Raw genomic sequence first — 23,421 nt, forward strand, 5'->3', positions numbered from 1 at the left:
AGAAGTGGTAAGGGTACCATGGAGATGGTGCATAGACAAAATATGGTGAGATGGAGAAGCAATGCCCAAAGTACAGCCGGACCGCCGCTTAATTCGGGGACTCAGAGCATGATCAACAGGTTTAACTTTCAAAGACAAAACAACACTGAAATGTTGAGAAATATGGGAACAACAAGAAATGTGGGTTCAGCATCTGTTGGTAGCTTTGCCCAAGCCTTAACACCCAATACCAACAACTTCACAGGAATCAGGATTATCAATAATAATAGCAACTCCCCTGAAGCCTTACATATTGGTCCGGTTGCCCATAATGACAGCAACAATAGCGCTAGCAACTTGACTTTCAGCTTTGTTAACAAGCCACCATCTATATCACCAACTAACCAGATGACCGAGTTTCCCAACATGTCATCATCTGTTTCAGCAATGGAAGCGGCACCTAATCTTGTCCCCGAGTTTCCGGGCGTTCCATCCTCTGTTTCTGACATAGAGGAAATATAGGACCTGAACGACAAATATTATCTGACCGACCAATCTTCCACCCTTGAACAAGACGGAGTATCTAGAGCAAATCCTAAAATTTCAGGGATTACTACTACTGCTCAAAATGAAGCTTCTTTTGCTGGTGGAGTTTTGAATGCCACTCCACAACAAGGAACAGCTGATCCAACACCAGTAATACCCGTACCAGCACCAACGGCACTAAATGCAACAGAGGTGGAGCAGGCAGTGGAAGATGAAGGTGATCCGTTTGAAGGATTATTCGATCTAGCGAGGAGCGATTCTATCTTCGGAGTGAACTCACTTCCTCCACTGCTGGATGGGGAGGATATTACAGGTTTCCTGGAGAATTTTAAGCAATCTACAGCTGATTTCGATATAAGTATGTATCAACTAGACGTGGACGACAGCATATTCCAGCTGTAACAAATTCAGCTATGGAGATGGCACAAGAAGTTGTATGGTTGTATCAATTTATCTAGCTAGCTATTTAAGACATCCAAATGTTTAAAACGTTGAAATGATTCATATTTGTTGTAGATTGCCCATGGAGTAGTATCCCGGGCTTTAAAATTCTTATTGATATGCACAGCAAGCAATTTTGAACTCAAAACAGCTCCAGATAAGAGCTATTTGTTATTATAGTTACACAAAAACAGCATCTGCTGCCATCATTTACATGATCAGGCAGGGCATGCATGCATTTTACTTGTTTACATATGAAAATATCCATATAGTTCTAAGAAGCAAATACAAAGGTTCCAAGGCCCCGAATCGCTTGTTGTCGGACCGAGCAATACAACCCTAAAGAATCTGAAAGGAAAAAGTGCAGTGGGACCATTTACTGGCCATGACACATATTGCCCTGGCTTACATATTGTTTGGTCATTCTCATGCACTCTCAAGTTGGTCCAGTTTTTTTCATCCAGAGAACCCTGAAAACAAAATGATCCAGAAAATTCTAATCATCAGTATTGTCTCCCCTATATTAATTTGATTTTGGGAGCAAATAAAGGTATTGCTTCAATATTACCTGGAGAGCCCATGATCTCATGAATGCAGAAGAACCATCTTGCCTCAATGTGTAATAGTTGCACATAAGCTGAAACAAGTTAAAACAAGTAATGAGTTTTAGAACAAACTAAGAATTATGTTTGATGAGTTAAGCAAAGGTTCTGCTTTAGTATATACGAATGAATTATAAAGCGAAACTAAGGACTCAGGAATGCTCAAGTTCAGAAATCAAACCTGGTGATCTTCTCCAATGTCTACCATCCACCAAGAGCAATTCTTCCCATCCTCGATTCTAGGGCCAGCAAAAGAGGTACCCTGTTCCACGGATTAATAATTCAGTAATCATTTTAAGAAGTTCAACTCCAAAATGTGACCAAAGCTTCTCAAATATTTTAATCCCAATCCATACCTGGTATGTTCTGGATACAAGAGCCTTAGGGTCGGTGAATCTCGAAGCTGGGCTGCTAGCAGTTACAGTAATTTTCTACACCAATTGAGAGAGAGAGAGAGAGAGAGAGAGTTAAAATCACTGTGAAAAGTTACACCCAGCACCCGAATCTGTAATTTGTGAGCGAAACTGAGTTTGAGAAGTTTACCTTTGATAAAACGGGATTAACCCATTGATGTTTTCCATATGATGTGCCAGCAAAGTAAAGAACTCCATTGTTGTCGCCATCACATATGTATTGAAACTCCTTAAAAGTAGACTGGCGATGCTGAAATCTTACACTACAAGATCATGATGTAATAGCATACTGATATCATATAAGAGAAAGAGTTTTGAAGAGCAAGATTAAACCAAAAACAAAGATTTCAGCTAAGCTGAATTGCTTACTTTTGATTACTCCCTGGTTGTGTCATTTTAGAGACAGAATATTTGATGGCTTCCATCACCTGTTACATGAACACGTTAACATTCGGTGGGTCAGGAGGAAGGAGAGAGTGATAGAGAAAGGGAGCTATACTCACGAGCTCTTCAAGCACAGGTATCTGAATGCTAAGGCTGCTCTTCTCCAACTGCAACATTATCATATCGATACAAAATGTGGTTAGAAAAATTGACCATTTAGACCTCATGCTAAGGCACTGCCGCACTTGAGAACCAAAAGCTAGCTACCTTCTTGAGCAAGGTAATCGGCATTAATGGAAAACGCACTAGGGGCAAAAGCATGTTAACTGATAAAAGTCTCTCTCCGAAAAGGAGATCAGGTGTAGATGTTTTTAAGATTGTATCGACTGCTTCCCATCCAAGCAGATCGCTCGCTTCCATTCCCCAAAGTAGAATTGCATCAAGAATCCTTTCTTCAGATGTTACAGTCAAATTTGGACACTGCAAACCATATTCACGGTGAATAATTTCAAAATTAAGTTCAACCCTCTAAGTGAAAATTCTTGAGAGCAATTCTACCTGAAGAATATCACTGAATGAGGTCTCGTCTAAGAAAACAAAGTCAGTGTTGACAGTTGTGCAATAATCAAAATGCTTAGAGAATTTTCTCTCGCACGCTTCTTCAAGAGATTTACACGAAGGAATGGATGAAATCACTTGAAGAATCGAGCACACTGTGTCCTGCAACAAGCGTCAAAGAATCAGTTTCGTAACAACCAGTAAAAACTGCGGAACCATTCTTTATCTGTGTCCATAAAACTACAGCATTATTCAAATAAGTTTTGTGACCTTCATCCGTATGAAATCCAACCCTGCAAATATATATACAGAGACAAAAGTGTTAATATTTCATATTTGTTCAGCTTCATTTGGCTGCTCTTGGAAGTGTTCGATGCCCAAAACCGTTTCAAATCTCCGTTCCTCATTTGTTTGGGAAAGAAATATAAATGCAGTAAAGTATTGTTTGGGAAAGAAATATAAATGCAGTAAAGTACAAAGAAGAATCGAGGTACCTCAGAGAGACATTCCAAAATGGTCTTGCAGCATCCTTGAAGAAGTGGAGTGACTCCAAATTGATCGGCCAACAGCAGAATTTGGAGTAACAAGCTACCCTTGTCTGTTGCGTCTTGCACACCTAATTCCCCACTATACATGAATTGAAGCATTTCTATAAAAGCATCAAATGAGGTATCCCTTAAGCAGATCTTCGAAGAATTGCTCTCACACATTCCATTTGTGAACATCTGCAAATAAAAGAAAGGAAAGATTAATACTAATGAGAAAAATTAATCAAATAGAAAAAAAGAAACTAGTAGTCACAACCGAAACAACTACTACAAACTATGTTCACCTTTGTAAATGCAGCACTCCATAAACTTAAGATGACCTTATGCGAACGAGCAACAAGGCCATGCCCATCGATGTGTATCTCTACATCACTGAATTCACCAGTTGAAAGCCATTGCTTGAGCCTTTGCAGGTCAATGGGAAGCTCAAAGGGGAAAACTGTGCAGCGCTGAGGGAGGGAGCATGGATGTGAAATCTCCACTTTCCTACCCGAATCGAACAATTTCTTGTTCAGTTTAAAACGGTCTGTTATTTCCTCACACTGCTTAATAAGGGGCATGACTTCAAATTGTAAGCTCAGATCCCTTAAAGCACCAAGTTGTTCTTCCAAAACCTGAACGACGTTAAAAGAAACATGGGCAGTCAAAATACAATAGAAATCAAGATTTTCATCAGAGTTTGTACTTTGTACCACTACATTGATCTTAATATGGCAAAGCAAGGTTTTGTAAATGCATTAAAGGTTGTATTTCTTTTGTCAGAACATATACTAAAATTAAAAGTGAAACTTACTTGTGCCTGGCCAGTGTAGATATATTGAAGAAAAGCATGAAAAACAGGATAGGTTACACCAGGAAGCTGGATAACATCTGGATTTGATGAACCGAAACAAAAATTACCCGATGCACCCATGATAACTTTGTGCGCTGGGACAGCCTTTTCCTCATCCCCAACAATAAATAACACATCTGATAGATCCCAATTCTCAAGAAAACATTTTAGCCCCCATACATCTTCACTTTCAAGTCCGTCAATGAACCCATCTGCAATGTCCTCGTCTTCATCACATTCAAGCTCACCATTATCCATCTGATTCCACAACAAAATGTGATTCGACGTGGATGGTAATACATTGACATTTCTATACCCAACATGTTTGTCCCAACTGCTCAAGCCAATATACTGCACGCTACAGTTAGGATTTGAATCAAGCCACTGAAACACAAGGTTTTGAAAAGGGTACCTCCCCTTGCCAATACTGATCAGTCCGTCATAGATACTGATCCAGTAACTTTGGAAGGTCAAGGAACAACAAAGACCTACACCTGTCTCATCTACCACGGTTTTCCCATTCACTTCAATTTTCAATCTTCGATTTCTATGACTACCTAAAATTATAGTATAGTTCGGAGTGTTATCAGTTCTGTAATGATAGTGCTGGCTACCAACACGCTCCCTGAAAACCAATGTGACATCATTATGAGCTGAAGCTTCAAAAGCCACACAACCCCGACCAGCCTCCTTGAATCGCAACTCCTTCCGCCACGTACACTTGAAGGGTGGAACAATAAGGAACTTCTTCTGCTTCTTCCTATCCATCTTCTCTCACATAAAATCCAGTTGATTAAACCAAATCACCAACCTTCACTTCCACCTCCTCAAAACCAATAGAACAAGAGCATTAACTCATGCAAAACACTAGACTATCTGCAGATGAAAAATCACTTAATCAAAAGACAAAAAGAAACCCCCCAAAAAAAAAAAATTCAATGAACAAACGAGCAATAGAACCAATAAATGATTTCAATTGCGAGAAAACAATACGGATAATTTCATCTCATTACTCTTAAGTTTTAACAATCATCTATTCTTCATCAACTCTAAATTCAGAATCCTAAATCGAGCTAAGTCACAAAATCATGGGTTTTCTTTCTAAGTAACAAATGAAGCAGCAGAAGAACATCCTTACCTTCAGTCTCTATAAATTGATTACCAACAGTCGATCTTTATTTTATCCAAATCAAATCATGCACTTAAAATAGAAAAATGTTTCAACACCTCAATAAAAACTTGCACTTCCAATACAACTCACTTTAACAGAAAAATCCAAATCCAACCACCATGCTAAAAAGACATTGTTTCTTATTCTACACCACATTTTCTTATTCATTTTGATACAGACACACACACACAGAAATATCTACGGAAAATCATTAATTTATTGATAATAAAACAAAAACAAGTAGATGAAAGTGATGATGATGATGATGATGATGGATAAGAAGAATCCAGGTGTAGGTAATTATCGCAAATTATAAATTCAAGATTTGGAAGAAAAATTATCACAAGAATCCAATAATTTTTCATGGTAGATATATAGAAATATATTGTAATCCATACCTTGATAGTCATGTTCATGGGACCATATCTTTATCTGTGAAGCTGATTTTTTGATTCTAAAATGACAAGAAACGAGATAGAGAGATCAGAACAAGCCAACAACCATGATATTTAAGAGAAGCCCAATAAGAATTAAGAAAATTAGAGACAAGGAAGGATGGAGATGTTAACGGCTCCGTTTGCTTTATAAACAGTTTGTTAGTTTCTTACCAGATTTTTGAATAGTTTATCTGCTATTTTTGGATAAACTGATACTCTGCAGATGAATTTTTGGAGACACGTGACAACCTTTTAATAGTTCTTACGTATGAGTCATGTGTCCTTTCTGTTGAACTCTACGCACAAACACAAGTCAAAGTCCTAGAACAAGGTTTCTCGAATCAAATGTGAGGACAGTTCCATTTCCTCTCTTCTTATATGGTACAGTCCCTATATGTAAGTTTTAGCGACCCTCATGTCAACAATCCGTTGTAGTCTAGGTGGTCAGGATACTCGGCTCTCACCCGAGAGACCCGGGTTCAAGTCCCGGCAACGGAATTCCTTTTTGTAACATTTTTCAGCAGCCATCAAAAGGTTTCACATCAGTTTTCGACTAAATTAAACTAAAATATACATTCATGAACCTGAATTTATGATCCAACCACACCACCCTGACAAACTTAATGTTGTTGCTCTTTTCTTATAACCTTTTCTCATTTCATTTTCGCCTCAATTACACCACATCTATTTTGTTTAGTATATTTGGTTCTTTACAGTATCTAGTTATACTCATTTCAATAAAATACATCTCAAAGAGTTACAAAAAATAGGAAGAACGTGATAACTAAAAAAAAATAATCAGCACCTATAAATTTGCAGAGCTGGCAGGTCTAACTAGGATTGCCTCAATGATCTTACTCTGGGTTTTACCACTACATCTCAGCCCCATCCTGTAAATCTGCAGGCTTCAGGATTCCGATGGTCTTGACACCAACAGTTATGTAAATGTGAATCTTGAGAAAAGGGAACGGCTGGGTGTTGAAGCACCATCAGTTCCAGGGGTTGGTGGTACATCAGCTGAAGATTGGTAAGCTAGCTGACACTTCTGGATCTGCAGGTGCCGTTGTGGAACAAGTATGAGAGCATGATGAGATGGAAACTATAGAGGAAACAGAAATCACAAATGGAAATAAAAAAATTGGTGCATTATGTAGCCTGTATTGTACCCACTTCAGCAACATGCTTTGTTGTAGGCTGAATTTTGACTCGAGATATCATATGCCCCAACTTAGAAGGATGGTGCACATTACATCACTGAGTAAAAAACTTCCATACAGTTCTGTCGAGTGGATGACGGGTGTAATTTTCTCACAACAAAAACTACTCCTTTCCTCTGTCATTTTTAGGATGCCCAATTATGATAATGACAAGCAAAAAAGCATAAACCACTCACCTCTTGAGGACTGAACTGTAGTAGCATTCCTATAACAGGAAGAAGAGCTTCCACTTCACCTGGTTAATAAGAAATGAATCGCAAGGTTATTATCCAAACGGCTGGAGACTGCATTCTTTCGGTATATCTCATATCTACTCCCTGGGAACTGACCATTTCTGAAAGTTTGAAATAGATACCTGTTTCAAGAAGTTTTAAGACTACGTTCTTTAAATATGTCATATCCACTCCTTCCCGCTTCTGCATTCGTTCCATATCCCGAAGCTCAGTCTTCAACAGTGCTTCCTGCGCAATGAAATCTGAATATTAAACACCATTGGGCTTCTCAGAAAGAAGGAGCACAAAAACCAAAATTTCGAATACAGTGTTTTAGCTAAAAAAAAATTGTGACCTATAGAAAAGAAAACATAATCCAATCCACAAACCAAGAAAAAACAGTGACTGGAAGACTGGTAGGTAAAACCTAATTAAGGGGCTAACTTCAAAAGAAAAAACAACATGAATTATTATAATATTATTCTCTTACTTGTTGGCTATGAAGACGATTCTCACGTTCCAGCTCCTCGATTTCTTCCTGAATAACATCAAACGTTACAACATATGTAACACCAAAGAAGTATAGCAGTACTGGAATGAGAGACATAACCTACTTGAAGTGCTAAGATGTGTCGTTGCGACTGAGCGAGTTCTTCTTCTCTCTGGGCTTGTTGCCTAGCCAAAATCTGTAAAATCGGTTTTTTGTGAGTATTTATCAAATTAGTAATAATTATAATCAGCTAAAAAAAGGGGAAAAAGTATATTTGTTTCAGATTAGCAACTTTGGAGTCTATCTACATATAAAAGGGAAATCTATTGATGCAAATCCAAGCTTCCAGAATTCATCTGTGATGAACAAAAAAATTGTTCATGATTCGATGTGATAATACTTCATTTCCATGCAAATTGTAAAACATAGACATCCTACTAGTAATTAGTTAAAAAATACAGATAGCTAACTGCTGCCAAATATGGAAGCTTGCTTCCTGACGGCTCAATACTGCTGATTATTTCACATTCAAGTTCTAGTGCTACATACTGATGTCAATATAAGAAGAGCTCAACTTAAAAAAAAACTTCAGTTAAAGATACTACAATTGATGAAGATTTCTGTTCCTATTCAGCTACAAGATTCATAATCAAAACTCATTTAGTCATTTCATTACAAACTACTCCCTCCGTCCCACTATTAAGTGACCTAGTTTAAGTTTGCACAATTTTTAAGGCAAGCAAGGGAAAAGAGTATTTTTAGGCATATTTTACAATTATACCCTTATGGATAATAATTAGTGAAATTTTGAAATGATTTATCTCTCAAACTACACCACCGATGTTCGCAAACTTCATACCATTGAAAAGCATTTTAAAATACCTATGTAACGAATATAAACATGCCTATCAAATTATGCATATTTCTTATATTTCTTATTTTGGAAATATTCCTTGTTTAGTGATATAGGTCACTTAATAGTGGGACAAAATATAAAAGTAAATAGGTCACTTAATAGTGGGACGGAGGGGGTACTACATAATTTCTTGGGACAGCAGAATATAACTGATCACAGTTAGTTCTAAGCAAAATGAGTGTTTCTAAAAGAATTGAATCCCATACCAGAATCTGCTGCTCTGCTGCATTTGCGCTTGAAATTGGGGCATCATGCCTTTGAAAAGCTTCAGAAAGAGTTGATAAGATATACATTAGAGACAATTCAGAAGTGAACTATGATAGGAGAAGAAACTGTACTATGTCGTTCAAGTTATGGAAGCAGTACTGTAGCTATAGGTACCTCTGTTCTGGTGTTCGTTTTGCTCAACCTGAATAAGTTGTCACATTATCAGGTACATGTTATTGTATACCAAACAAAAATAATCATAATAAGACTGGAAAAGCAAAAAAACTTCAATACGAGCAATTATTTACCGATCTCATCAGCAAAGATTGATTAAGATTCTTATTTTGATCTAAAAGTCTTGAAATTTCCTTGTCCTTTTCTTCGATCATTCTGTCAGCAATGTCACGGAAAGAATCATGTTCTTCCTACAAGTTTCAAATGCCACTCAGTAAAGACTTTAAGTAACAAATAAAATCCAGAATACCCAAATCAAGAAACAAAAAAGTAGTGTACCTTCAATTTTCTATATTGTAACTTGAACTCTTCAAACTCTTTTTGCAGATCTGGCCTGATTACCTCGTTTTGAGTTTCTAATGCCTTGCACCTCACTTCAAGATATTACGCAATGAGTCAGTATTTGTCTTTTCCAAATTTGATTTAGGAAATAAGCTATAAAGAAAATAAGCAACATTATAGCTTGAGAAGGAGAATCACATCGCCAGGTTTCTTCAACATCCTCAAGGTCTCTCTGCCATGCCACTTTTTCCGATTGGAAAAGACCAGTAGCAGACTCGAGCTTTAGTTCCATGCTCCTAATCCGCTGCTCTGCACTGTTAAGAGCTGCATCTCTAGAACGAAGATGGAAGTTAAAAAAAATGAACCAACAACACCCCAAAACAAAAAAATATTCAATGAAGTCCCACAAATGACATTGAAGGATTGAAACATTTCCTCTTCATTATTCAGAAGAATCCGATCAGACAGATTAATATTAGTAATGGAAATTCTAGAACATTATTTTCCACTACGTGCAGTCAAACTGAGACCTCTCAGTTCCAGTTTCTAATTGGGGTTTTGAGAATGATTCAAATCCAGCAGGTTGGGATCATTACGTAGGCTCAAGGACACAAATAAGTCAAAGAAGAACACATTGGTCGAGATATAACACTACAATAACAACAGTTCCTATATCTTAGCTACCTTTCTGCAAGTTCCTTATCATGGTTATCCAACGCGTCCTGAAGATCTTGAAGAGCTTTTTCCCTCTCGGCATTTGCCAGTGCCACTTCTCTTTCGGCTTCCTAAATGGAAAAAATTGATCAGAATTCAAACCAATAAAATTTTAAATTTCCTTTCTTGACACCGACATAGGCTTCTTTAAATATATCCATAAAAGGGTTCTCAGCAATATGCACCTTAACAGCTTCCTCTTGAGCCTTGAGTAGTTCAGTGTCCTTAGCTGCAGACAGTTCTGCATCTTTTTTCTGAAGAAGTGCATGAGCACGGACCTTATAAGAAGAAAACTCACTTTCTAGGCGAGTTATCTGCAAGAAATAAGTCGAGTGGGAGTTAAGTGAGAGGACAGGCAGTAGAGATATCAGATATCCTAAGAAGGTATACACAGTGGAACATCGTGTCACCTAAAATCTTATTAACCTGTGAATGATTTCTCCATACTGACCCAAGTCTTATGATTGATGATCCGTAAACATAAAACAAGTAATCTGCGAACATAAAAATGGTAATCTTCACTATAAGGTGAAAGGTGGTAACAGACTGCTAGTTACCTCTTGTTTAGCAGCCATTAGTTCAGCATCTCTTGTATTGAGTAGCTGGTTTCTCATGGATAGTTCTAACTCAAGTTGACCTGCAAATTAAGAAAGACAGCACTTTTCATATAACAGCGAGTTGGGAGAAGAATAAAAAACAGTACAAAAACACAGAGAGGAATGTTCCAGAATTACTTCTCATTTTTGCAGCTTCAATCTCGGAGCGTAAACAGGTACTTTCAGCAACCTCCAGCTTAGCTTTGAGTGCCAAAGATGCAGATTCCCATGCTTCCCTTTCCTTATCCTGAATATATTAACTTCAATTAACTAAGCATAAAGACTAAGAAGAATGTTCCAACTGTTAAGCACCTGACACCAAACTCTTTTCTTTTGCGAACACCCATAAGTTCAGGTGTGCATGCTTTGGGTTAAGAGAACATGCTTACATATTCATGAACAGATCAGATATCGAGTCTATAGATCTTTTCTAAATGCAACAGCCAAGATATACATATTCTAAATGATTATTATAAACAAATTTGGTACACCCTGTGGTATGTCTGACATGCAGCACTCCTTGGAGATTCTTATAGTCATGAAAGTTAAACTACCGAGTTTGACAGTAGTACAGTACTACAACACCTTTCAACATGCAAGTTTGCACTATGCTATGGAAGCCTTTAAAATGATGCAAGCCAATATTAATGAGTTGCCAAACTCAAAAATTCAACACATACATGCTCCTCTATCAACTGAACAAGCTCCCCTTTCGCTCTTTCAGCTGCAGCTTTCAGTCTTACTGCCTCCCCCTTTGAAGCTGCATCCATCTCTGCAATCTCCGACTCTTGAGAAGCAACTAAAACCTAAATAAAAGATTCAGCAAAACCGAGCCACTTCCTCAGATTACAATTAATTGCAAAATAAAATAAAACCAAGATAACTCTAATTTAATATTTTGGTGATGCAGAAACCAACAAATCAGAACGATAAATGAACGTAAGTTCAAGACTACTGATACCTTTAGCAGCACACTGATAGCAGTATATTACCTGTAGAGAAGAAATAGTTTCAGCTGCTTTGGATCTATCAGCCAATGCATCTGCCAGTTGTGCTTCCAAGCTTTCAATTTGCTGCAGGTAAAAATAAAGACAACCAAAACCTAATTTCAGAAGACAACCAAGAGAGATTCCTGAGTGATGCAAAAAGCTTGCATCTAAGAGAGAGGTCAATTCAAGTTAATATTGTTTAACTATAAACATTCTACCGTTTAAAACAGTTCATGAAAAAAATTCTACCTTCTGGTTTTTAGCAGAAAGCTCAACTATAGAAGCTTGCCTTTTCTCTTCCATAGCTTGTTGGGACCCTCGAATTTCTTCTAACATCTATTGAAAAATTTAAGCATGGAACAGTTCAAATAAATCAAGAAATAACAAAATATCTAGAACAGGGCTAGCTGAAAAGGTAAACTAGTACAGAAATGTATTCATAACTTCTAACATTTGACAGCAAAAAGGAGATCAAGTTATATACTGTAAAAGCGCATCATTATCTTCATAATTTCGCCATACCCAACTGAATCTGGTTGTACTAACATTTCACTGAATATATAAGTGTCCGTACCTGCTCTTTCTCGAAAAGACTGTGCTGCAACGCTTCAAAAGCCTTATCCTTGGCTTCCATTGATCGACGAATTTCCTCAATGCTATCTCGAAGTCTGAAAGTGATTTCAGCTATTAGGATTATGGGGTGGATAATAATTCTGAAATAAATTATAATCACAACAATCTTCATGCCAGTATCCAGAGGAGATATTTCCTAAATTACGTAATCAAAATAAATTGCAGACAATTATCACCCACCTAACACAAATATTCCACGAAGAGTAAGATGATTGACTACTGTTTCAATTATAAGGCCACGTAAAAGCCATATTGAAACCACATCTTGAATATCTTTGGGTACAATGAACAGTTCAATCACCTACGTAAACCAGCACTTTTGTTGCACCAAGACAAAAAACCAAACGATTGAACATAGGTTCTGTTAATTACTCACTTGAGCATATCAGGTCATGCAAAAAGGTGCCACTAAATAGGAATCCTGGCTGACTACAGATGGTGTAATGTACATCCTAATGTCGAAACCAATATTTTCCTCTCTTGCCAAATCAACTACAGTCTCGCTAGTTATCTAGAAACAATTTCATTGGGACTATCCAATGTGACCAGAAGCTCCGCCACGCGCCATGGCTCCAAAGTGGTAATATGTTTGCTTTTGGCTCCACGCACTAGGAAAAGGCTACTAATTTTAAAACGGGGGGCCACGATGATACTCGGAGACTCCACAATCCAAGGCATGAGTGGGCATTGTGTGAAAGGGGAAGTGTAGACTTTAAAAAAAAAAATAACTAAATATTTTCTTAAGGGGGTAGAACTTGTTTACGGATCCTAGGATTCAAAATACATAATTTTTACCTATAAGGACTTCTTGATGAATATGCTAAAAGCATATGCGGTAGAGGAAGACAACAGATCTTCTTTAACTATTAAAAATTCCACACTTCTAGTTCATAGGTTTATAATAATAAATTACTAAATATAGTAATATTCATTTGGCGTATAAATATTTTATACCTAAACAAAACACGTTATCATTAGATCCCTATAATAATTATTTGAGCTTACTAGTGCGAATGTTACCTTATCGGAACTAACAGTACCATCTGGAATGAATTTACGTTATGCGTAATTGAAAAAATACATAATAGCAAGAATCTTACTTATTGTTTGCAGTTCTTAATTGCTGTCTCTCCACATCCAGCGCCTTCCGCGCTTCATTTGCTTGTTGTCGTGTACGTTCCAATTCCTGCTGCAACGATGACTGTTGAGCTGATGCTCGTCCAGCCGTCTCAGTTGCCTCACGGAAACGGGCTTCCAGATCATCCTTTTCCTGTATATGCAAGGTAAAATTCGAGATATAAATTTCATTCTAAAGAAGGAAAAAAAGGTTTCATGTTCTATATCAAAACTCAAACACCTTTTTAGTTCTAAAAGGGCTTTAACTTTTAAAGTTTTAAGTTGGTATGTTAACCAAGTAACCAACCCACAAGTAGCATGAATATTCCAAAAGGAAACATGCATTCACGATATTCAAGGCGCAGTTAATGATATATGCCTGAATTTGGGATTCAGTTTTATAATTGAATTCGGATTCCAGAGGGATAAGAATGAGTAGGAAGCTAACAACATGTCATGTTGCTTATTCAGCCTACTCTACCGACAACATATACCTTTTGTATATCTTGAATACGCTGCTTTGCTCTTTTATGAAGCCTTCCAAACTTTGAATCAAGCTCATTGTACTTATCATCACGTTCTTTAAGTTTGTGCTCCATATTTTGTTGAGCTACAAAGTAAACCATAGATTGGCATCAAGTCTTTAAGAAGTCTAAAAGTTTTTCAAACCATGAAAGTATGAGTTCTCAAATAATTCCACAGAGTAAATATAACAGCTCTGATACCTCCAATCCCCAGAAGTATATGGTTAATGACATTCTTATGTAAAGACAAAAAACTATATTCTGGGAATTCTGGAATAACCCAAAACAACCACAAAAAGCATATAACCAGTTGAACTCAGTCTCAATGTGTCGAAATAATAAGAGGAAGCACCTCACCTTCAGCAAGTTTGGTGGCAAGCTCCTGAGCTTTTGCATCTGCCTCAGAATATGAAGCCTGCAGATGCTTCAGAGCGCCCTCAGCGGCACTTTGTGTTTGTTTATGCTCCAAAAGCTCTCTATTCAGCGATTCAATCTTTTCATGCAACTCATTAACATCTTCCGAGGAATTCTCTTCATGGCCAAGTTGTTTAGTTTGCTTGGAATCTCCACCAGATTCAGAGTACAGATTCTTAAGACCTTCAAATTGAGCTTTTAAATACTCATTCTGAAAATTTAATTCAACTACCATTTGTATTAATTGCTCATGTGAAGCAGATTGGGGCAACACATGATCATGAACTCCATTTTCCTTAGCAAGATACTCTTCCCCAGTGTTGTTCTCGTCGAGAGTATGGTTCTCCTCCTTTACAGCATCCCCGTGAACCTCTGCCACTCCATCAAGATTATGGTTCTCCTCCTTTACAGCTTCCCCATGAACCTCTGCCACTCCATCACTCTCCATGGCAATGGATGTCATTGTTGTGATTCTATAATCACCAAGCTGACTCCATCATACAAAACCTGAAGACAGATCTAACAAGATGAATTGGCAATAAATCACGTACCCACAAGTGCATTAGTAATGATCAGGGTTCATTTTCTATCCAATGTAATCGCTGAGATATTCTATGTCTCTAAGTACCATGTTCGTTTTACCTATGAAACCTAGAAATTGGGTTACTAACCTGAAATCCCAATTTTTAACTAAAAATTAAAGTTGGAAACACAATTTGAATGAGTAACCGACAATCCCCACAACTAAAAAGCTGAAAAACTTCACTCAGGAACTCGTATCATAATGAGGTGAATGGCGTATTAAAAAATCCTTGGAGAACTTAAATTCCAAACTCCATCAGATCCTAAACTTTCTAGCATTACCCCAACTGTTGTTTGTATATCTCAGTATCAAATAACATGATTTCCGAACCAATTTCATTAGATTTTATAATAATCAACAAAAATGTAATGATTCGAAGGGAAACTACTGGATGCAATAAAAATTAAAAAAGAAGAAGAAGAATAAACAGAAAACTGACCTGATAAACTGGATCAATAGATTAGAATTCCGAAGTTACAGATTATGAAGAGGATGATTAGATTTGATCTCAAATAATAAAACCCTAATTACGTAAAGAATCAGGGTTTATTATAGAATCTGACTGGTGAGATCGCAGCAGGTCTTCAACAAAGCCCTGCTTTCATCTCATTGAGACAACAAAGAGTGAGAAATGGAAACCGGTGTGAGTATTCAGATTTTGTTTCAGGGTAATCATGTCATTTGGTGGTAATTGTCCCTCAGGAGGGCCGTTACGCGGTATTTCTTGATTCACCACATGCAGTTAAACTTCACTTTACGGCAAGGTCACCCCTTAACCTAAGATAAAGGTTCCTAAGAGCAAGGGTTATGGAGTGAGTGTTCTCATTCAATATGAATGAGTATCACTCAATTTGGTCGAATTAATACTCACTCATTCACCAATAATCATTCATACATACACTCATTGGAACGAAAGAGTGGGCGAAAGGGAAGACCAAATTACGACCATCAAGTGACACCTCCATCGCAATATCTTCTTAGTTCAAAACCAAATTACGTAATACTTGCAAAACAAACACTTATTTTGGTTTATCGGTATTCTTTGCAAATCTGTAACAATAGAAAAGCAACAGTTTAGGTTCAAAAATCAGACACCTCTAACATCAAAACCAAACGTAAACCTAATCTTTTTGTAGCTGATCAAAATAAGAAAAAAATAATAATATTTTTGCGTAGTTATTACATGATCTACATAATATATTTGTAATTTCAGGGATCAAAATCCTAACAAAACATGAAATCAACCAGGATTTCCAATAAGATTTATGTTTAGAAGGTGCTCTAAAAAAAAATTGAAGGAAAGGTGCTCAAATTATCAATCTGAAAAATGACCTTTGTGTTTTTTTTTTATTATTATTAGAAGACCCACATAAACAATGTATGTTGGAATGCCTATACATAATTCACCTGTTAGAGCACTGCTTGGTCGAACTCGCAAGCATTGCTATCTCAAGCTTGTTTGTCAAGTTTAGTTGATCAAAACTATAGTCTTGATTTCTAGTCTACTTATAGATATGTCTTGGATCAGTTCAGCTTTAGACTTCACGGAGTTCATCGATTGAAGACAAAGATCTATTGAGGAGAGCTTGGAGGAACTTCATCAACAAAAGATATGTACAAGAAGACGAAGGTAAATGCGACAGAAGTGTACCTTTTGTTGATGAAGTTCCTCCAAGCTCTTCAGTAGATCTTCTTCTTCAATTGGTGAACGCCGTGAAGTTTAAACCTGAACTACACACTTCTATCCTAATCAGAGACATGGCTATAAGTAGACTAGAAATCAAGTATATAGTTTTGATCAACTAAACTTGGCAAACAAGCTTGAGATAGCAACGTAAGTATACAACGTACCTACCATGTATACTTTCTTACCCTGTTTATACCTTAAGCTAGGATTCAAAACATAAATGACTACTTAACAAAGGTGAAAAAACAATTCTTCAGCTGTAACATAGGTGAAAAACGAAGTTTCCACACACAAACTTTATAAAAATGGTGAAACACAATGTAATAAATAGCGTCTTTATTATATACTATATGGAATTATGTTAAATGTTGCAGGAAAGACTTTCCGGCCTCTCTATCCGCAATTCCGCATAGGCGCATGTTGTTAATACACAGGTCTGCAGAAGCAAACACCCGCGCCACCGGTCTTCTTCCTCTTCTCCTTTTTCTCTGAATTCTTCCTTGTTCTGGCCATCAAGCGACACCTCCATCGCAATATCTTATTATTTCAAAACCAAATTACGAAATACTTGTAAAACAAACACTTATTTTGGTTTATCGGTATTCTTTGTAAATCTGTAACAATAGAAAAGCAACAGTTTAGGTTTAAAAATCAGACACCTCTAACATCAAAACCAAACGTAAACCTAATCTTTTTGTAGCTGATCAAAAGAAGAAGAAAAACTAATCATTTTGCATAGTTATTACATGATCTGCATAATATATTTATAATTTCGGGGATCAAAATTCTAACAAAGAATGAAATCAACCAAGATTTATGTTTAGAAGGTGCTCAAAAATTTTATTTTGTTTTATTTTAAGGAAAGGTGCTCAAATTATCAATCTGAAAAATGACCTTTGTGTTTTTTGTTTTTTATTATTAGAAGACCCACGTAAACAATGTATGTTGGAATGCATGTACATATATCACTTGTTAGAGCACTACTTGGTCGAACTCGCAAGTGTTGCTATCTCAAGCTTGTTTGCCAAGTTACTTTGTAAATCTGTAACAATAGAAAAGCAACAGTTTAGGTTCAAAAATCAGACACCTCTAACATCAAAACCAAACGTAAACCTAATCTTTTTGTAGCTGATCAAAAGAAGAAGAAAAAAACTACATGATCTGTATAATATATTTGTAATTTTGGAGATCAAAATTCTAACAAAAATGAAATCAACCAAGATTACCAACAAGATTTATGTTTAGAAGGTGCTCTAAAAAAAATTAAGGAAAGTTGCTCAAATTATCAATCTGAAAAATGACCTTTGTGTTTTTCTTTAATTATTAGACCCACGTAAACAATGTATGTTGAATGCCTGTACATAAATCACCTGTTAGACAACTCTCGGTCGAACTCGCAACCGTTGCTATCTCAAGCTTGTTTGTCAAGTTTAGTTGATCAAAACTATAGTCTTGATTTCTAGTCTACTTATAGCTATGTCTTGGACTAGGATGTAATGTTTAGTTGAGTTTTATACTTCACGACGTTCATCGATTGAAGACGAAGATCTACTGAGGAGAGCTTGGAGGAGCTTCATCAACAAAAGGTATTTACAAGAAGACGAAGGTAAATGCGACATAAGTGTACCTTTTGTTGATGAAGTTTCTCCAAGCTCTTAAGTAGATCTTCTTCTTCAATTGGTGAACGCCGTGAAGTATAAACCTGAACTACGAACTTATATCCTAATACGAGACATAACTATAAGTAGACTAGAATCAAGTATATAGTTTTGATCAACTAAACTTGGCAAACAAGCTTGAGATAGCAACGCAAGTATACAACGTACATACCTTGTATACTTTCTTACCCTGTTTATACCCTTAAGCTAGGCTTCAAAACCTAAACGACTACTTAGCAAAGGTGAAAATACAATTATTCAGCTGTAACATATGTGAAAAACGAATTTTCCACACAAAAACTTTATAAAAATGGTGAAACACAATGTAATAAATAGTGTTTTTATTATATACTATATGGAATTATATTAAATGTTGCAAGCAAGTCATTTCGATCTCTCTATCCGCAATTCTGCATAGGCGCATGCTGTTAATACACATGGCCGCAAAAGCAACCACCCGCGCCACCGATCTTCTTCCTCTTCTCCTCTTTCTCCGAATTCTTCCTTGTTCCGGCCATCAAGTGACACCTCCATCGCAATATCTTCTTAGCTCAAAACCAAATTACGAAATACTTGTAAAACAAACACTTATTTTGGTTTATCGGTATTCTTTGTAAATCTGTAACAATAGAAAATCAGGCACCTCTAATATCAAAACCAAACGTAAGCCCTAATCTTTTTGTAGCTGATCAAAAAAAGAAGAAAAAACTAATCTTTTTTGCATAGTTATTAAATGATCTATGTAATATATTTGTAATTTCGGGGATCAAAATTCTAACAAAAAATGAAATCAACCAAGATCTCCAACAAGATTTATGTTTAGAAGGTGCTCTAAAAATTAATTTTTTTTGAAGGAAAGGTGCTCAAATTATCAATCTGAAAAATGACCTTTGTGTTTTTTTATTATTATTAGAAGATCCACATAAACAATGTATGTTGGAGTGCCTGTACATAAATCACATGTTAGAGCACTACTCGGTCGAACTCGCAAGCGTTGCTATCTCAAGCTTGTTTGTCAAGTTTAGTTGACCAAAACTATAGTCTTGATTTCTAGTCTACTTATAGCTATGTCTTGGATTAGGATAAAATGTGTAGTTGAGATTTAGACTTCACGACGTTCATCGATTGAAGACGAAGATTTACTGCGGAAAGCTTGGAGGAACTTCATCAACAAAAGGTATGTGGAGACTAAAACTTATCTATCACTCAGAAGTCTATTATATTCTATCTTCTAATGAGACTAAGTCGTATAACTACATAGGCTTTTACATTGTACACATTTGATATTTCAAGACGAGTTTATCTCGCTTATCTATTTCTCGAAATATGTGTTGGAAGCTTTTTGCTTTAACTATGTTCATCATTATTCTTGACGAGTTTAGTTGGAAACAATTTATTTGTTGGAAACTAGATATTAATTCAAAAGATGATCATGTGAAAATTGCCTTGAAACATCTTATATGATTTGTTTGAGACAATCATTTGATGTCGACTTGGAAAGTTTCGTATTGATCATTCAATCACTTTAAAATTACTTGAAGCTAATAGTTTGTGTGAGACAATTATTGTCATCCTCTAAGGATGTTTCAATGATTGAAATGGGAGTTTAGAACAATTAACCATGTCTGGATACAACACGGTATGCATACCTAGTATGCGAACTGTATTGTTATGATTCAGGACCGGGAACCTTGTTTGCGTACCTAGCTTGCGAACGGTTTTACCTGTAAAGGTCCGGGAATCTTGTTTGCGTACCTAGTATGTGAATGGTTCTACCTAAGTTAGGTCCGAGACAACTATTTGCATACCTGGTTTGCGAAACGCTGGACAAGGCCAAGGTCCGTAGCTGTTGTTTGCATACCTGATTTGCAAACTTAGTGGTTTAAGTTCTAAAATCGGTTAAGTATGATTCTCATACTCATGAACTAAACATTTATGAATTAAGGAATGCAATCTTTGCCAACCGTCGCTTAATGTTCATGAATTGATTCTTGTATAAGTATTTCGTATAATTACGAATCAATCCGATTTTGTTTCAGTTGGTTCATATATATTTCTGTGAAATAGTGAAAAATTGAACAACTCTATTTGAAACACAATTAGATTCATTTGATTATTTTCATGAATGATTGATCATCATAGTTGATCTAGAAGTATTAGATGAATGTAGTTAAGACAAATGTGTTCATATGGCTAACTTCGGTTAACTGTTATTGAACCAACTCAATGTACACGTTTAGGTATGGTTACCCATATCTGAATAAAGGTATATTTCATTTGTGTGTAACAAGCTAAGACCATCTAACGGTGGAGAGATATTGCTTTGGTTGTAAGTAGACTTAGCTTGAATATTAAGGGAGAACTCTAGCAACTGGAAAGACTATATAAGGGAGCAATCTTAACTAATGGTGAATATTGAATGCTTTGTTACTAAGCTATCTTAACTTTTATTGAGAGCAAAACTTGATTTGAAAGACTATATAAGGGAGAACTCTAGCAACTGGAAAACCTAATCCCGACATTTTCCTATGTCTTTGTTGCGACTGGAGTCGGTTCTCTTTTAACCTAGGTTTTTCCAAAACCATTATAGGTTAACGACTTGAAGACTTCATTTGGGATTCGTGAAGCGAGACCTAACTATTTTCTCTGTAGTTGCGTGTTCTGATCTTACTTGTTCTATCGTATTGGATACTATCTTCTCTAAGATTTGCTCGAGATTTATCTCCGATAGGTAAGATATAAAAATTAATCACAAAAGGTCTTCGTCATATTCTTTGTGATTCCGCAATAACTTCTTCTACTACCATATAGTTAAGTTATTGTGAGGTGATTGATATTTCTAGGCTGCTCTTCGGGAGTATAAGACCGGGTTATCAATTGGTTCCTGTTCACCTTGATTTATCAAAAGATGGAATAAAAACTTCATAGGTACTCTTGTGGGAGACAAATTTATCTATCAGAATAGACTTATCTGTGGGAGATAGATTTGTTTATAAATCTTTGACTTTGGGTCATAGAAACTCTTAGTTATGGGTGAGATCAGCTAAGGGAATCAAGCACGCAGAATCCGACGTGGTTCAAGAGGCGTAAGGAACGCGACTGTACCTTAATCGGTGTGAGACTTGGTTAGGGGTCAACTACATTCCAGTCCGAAGTTAACTTGTAGTAGGCTAGTGTCTGTAGCGGCTTAATACAGTGTGGTGTTCAAACCTGTACTAGGACCCAGGGTTTTTCCGCATTTGCGGTTTCCTCATTAACAAAACTTCTGGTGTCTGTGTTATTTCTTTTCCGCATTATAACAAGATTATCTAAGGTAATCAGGTGCACAGAATCCAGCGTGGTTCAAGAGCCGTAAGGAACGCGACTGTACCTTAATCGGTGTGAGACTTGGTTAGGGATCAACTGTATTCCAGTCCGTAGTTAACTTGTAGTAGGCCATTGCCTATATCGGCTTAATACAATGTGGTGTTCAAATCTGGACTAGATCCCGGGGTTTTTCTACATTTGCGGTTTCCTCGTTAACAAAACTTCTGGTGTATGTGTTATTTCTTTCCGCATTGTATTTGTTAATATGTTCATCTTACAATCATATACATTATTATTAAAAATTAATGCGTCTTCAAATGACAAACCTCACCATCTACAAATTTTCCAAGTGGTAGGTGGTGGTGTTATTACGTAATTCCTTACCGTTTGCCTTTGGTAGTATTATAGTGCACTATAATAACATATTACCAATTAATTAATTTCAAATTCATTACTATTTAGTTTCTACAACATAAATTCAGAATAACCATATCAATGGATGTTCTCTCTTAAAATCTTATCTGCAAACAATACTCAGCAAGAAAAGACTTTCTGAGAACGAATGAAACAAACATACTATGGTTCCGTTCTTGATGAATTACATTCTGATGATTCAACATATGCAGAAGTTGTCTCTCAAGATTCTTTGGAATTGACATCATCTTGGAGGTCAGTATCCGCTGAACCTCCCGTTGTAGTAGCAGACATATTTTCCTAACACCATGGACAAACAATCAATTTACCGTCACAACAATGCACTCTCTACACGATATATAACAAAGCAGGTGTTTGAGGGTGAAAACGGTTTCTGTTGGTTTTGGTAAATTCGTGTGTGTGTGGATGAAAAACGAGTCTAGACCCTAAACAATGTACTGCACGGGAGTACTTTTGATTCGAGAGATCAATCTGTACAACCCTGTCTTAAACCAAGAAATGGCCATTCCAGTCTTGCTTCGGTCACAAAGTGAAGGAGAAGGGTTGGTATTAGGGAGGGAAGCGAAGAAAGTGTTGAGACCAAAATAGTTGATTATGAAGGTGTGGTTGTTTACGACTTATATCAGAAAGTAGAACTGGCTAGCTGAATGAAAAGCTATCAGGTGATTTCTGGATACTATGTTGTTCCCCTAACCAAAACTTGTTGTTTGGTGAAAATAGGTGAAACCTATTTATACAAGTCATAATAAAACGTCCCCTGATCTCGTAGGAAGTGGAAACGATTGAGTGGTGGAAGAGTGGAGTAACGTGTAATGTTAGAATTTATGCTTCCATGATGAAGGAAACATTTACACCATTACTTCTTGCTACTACTAACCACCCTTCTTCATGATACTTTCTTGTAACGGGCATATTGCACGCCGCACGCTATAAACCGCCAGACCAATACCCTGATGAGTATCCCCCAGTTTGTGACATGTTTGATGTCTCGAGTGTTTTAGTGGAAAACATGTAGCACTTTGCTACGTGTGGCAATTTAAAATCAAGAGCCTTGCCGCAGGAAAATATCATGCGATGCTATTAGGCTTGTCTTGGCCAGTCGCCTGAAACTTGCTACAAGTATGCCGGCTCGGTGGCGAACTTTGATGGCTGAGATTGCATCTCATGATGAAGGGTAGTCGTCGATTATGGCTACCTTCTGTTGGCGCCTGGTAATGGCGCAATGGCACCTTTGGTGCATGCCAGCAGCATTGCAGCATGGCTGGCAAGGCTCGTGCATGTCAGTGGCACCTGGCAT

General features: G+C 36.8%; 2 protein-coding genes and 1 non-coding gene across 6 annotated transcripts; 1 reads left to right on the forward strand and 2 right to left on the reverse strand.

The window, feature by feature from the left end:
* Positions 1-1,035: 1,035 nt before the first annotated feature.
* Positions 1,036-6,099, reverse strand: LOC113346802 (BTB/POZ domain-containing protein At2g30600-like). Of its 4 annotated transcripts, XM_026590314.1 has the most exons (14): positions 6,083-6,099; positions 5,873-5,928; positions 4,265-5,179; positions 3,756-4,085; positions 3,418-3,648; positions 2,924-3,085; positions 2,633-2,845; positions 2,485-2,532; positions 2,351-2,409; positions 2,112-2,244; positions 1,925-1,999; positions 1,750-1,830; positions 1,535-1,603; positions 1,036-1,436 (listed from the first exon to the last, which is right to left on the reverse strand). In XM_026590314.1, the coding sequence occupies exons 3-14, from the start codon at positions 5,069-5,071 to the stop codon at positions 1,215-1,217; spliced, it is 2,430 nt and encodes an 809-aa protein (XP_026446099.1). In that variant the 5' UTR covers positions 5,072-5,179; positions 5,873-5,928; positions 6,083-6,099; the 3' UTR covers positions 1,036-1,214. The 4 variants fall into 4 exon arrangements, with proteins under 4 accessions (XP_026446099.1, XP_026446096.1, XP_026446098.1 ...); XM_026590311.1 differs by lacking the exon at positions 6,083-6,099 and having other exon boundaries at positions 5,873-6,036; XM_026590313.1 differs by lacking the exons at positions 5,873-5,928; positions 6,083-6,099 and adding an exon at positions 5,442-5,798.
* Positions 6,100-6,336: 237 nt separating this feature from the next.
* TRNAE-CUC lies at positions 6,337-6,409 on the forward strand. Its single transcript has one exon. It is a non-coding gene; the product is annotated as a tRNA-Glu (tRNA).
* Positions 6,410-6,523: 114 nt separating this feature from the next.
* On the reverse strand, positions 6,524-15,688 carry LOC113346801 (protein GRIP-like). Its single transcript, XM_026590310.1, has 22 exons — positions 15,478-15,688; positions 14,399-14,962; positions 14,012-14,127; positions 13,502-13,671; positions 12,343-12,436; positions 12,018-12,104; positions 11,772-11,852; positions 11,460-11,585; positions 10,918-11,026; positions 10,741-10,820; positions 10,369-10,497; positions 10,154-10,254; positions 9,668-9,801; positions 9,467-9,561; positions 9,262-9,378; positions 9,128-9,155; positions 8,953-9,011; positions 7,955-8,026; positions 7,831-7,878; positions 7,484-7,589; positions 7,305-7,363; positions 6,524-6,962 (listed from the first exon to the last, which is right to left on the reverse strand). Exons 2-22 carry the CDS (start codon positions 14,916-14,918, stop codon positions 6,849-6,851), a joined length of 2,445 nt encoding a protein of 814 aa, XP_026446095.1. The 5' UTR covers positions 14,919-14,962; positions 15,478-15,688; the 3' UTR covers positions 6,524-6,848.
* Positions 15,689-23,421: the final 7,733 nt, after the last annotated feature.

The sequence above is a fragment of the Papaver somniferum genome, chromosome 2 (genome assembly GCF_003573695.1).
Source record: "Papaver somniferum cultivar HN1 chromosome 2, ASM357369v1, whole genome shotgun sequence".
Taxonomy (NCBI): Eukaryota; Viridiplantae; Streptophyta; class Magnoliopsida; order Ranunculales; family Papaveraceae; genus Papaver; species Papaver somniferum.

What these genes read in the sequence shown, in the direction of transcription:
- LOC113346802 (XM_026590314.1), bottom strand. Translation starts at nt 5,071, where the DNA reads ATGGATAGGAAGAAGCAGAAGAAGTTCCTTATTGTTCCACCCTTCAAG. An exon ending in TTTTGGAATGTCTCTCTGAG is followed by an intron (nt 3,086 to 3,417) that starts GTACCTCGATTC and finishes CGCTTGTTGCAG; the next exon opens with GACACAGTGTGCTCGATTCT. An exon ending in CAACCAGGGAGTAATCAAAA is followed by an intron (nt 2,245 to 2,350) that starts GTAAGCAATTCA and finishes ATGATCTTGTAG; the next exon opens with TGTAAGATTTCAGCATCGCC.
- LOC113346801 (XM_026590310.1), bottom strand. Translation starts at nt 14,918, where the DNA reads ATGACATCCATTGCCATGGAGAGTGATGGAGTGGCAGAGGTTCATGGG. An exon ending in TGAAGCTGCAAAAATGAGAA is followed by an intron (nt 10,821 to 10,917) that starts GTAATTCTGGAA and finishes CTTAATTTGCAG; the next exon opens with GTCAACTTGAGTTAGAACTA. An exon ending in CTCAAGAGGAAGCTGTTAAG is followed by an intron (nt 10,255 to 10,368) that starts GTGCATATTGCT and finishes TTTTCCATTTAG; the next exon opens with GAAGCCGAAAGAGAAGTGGC.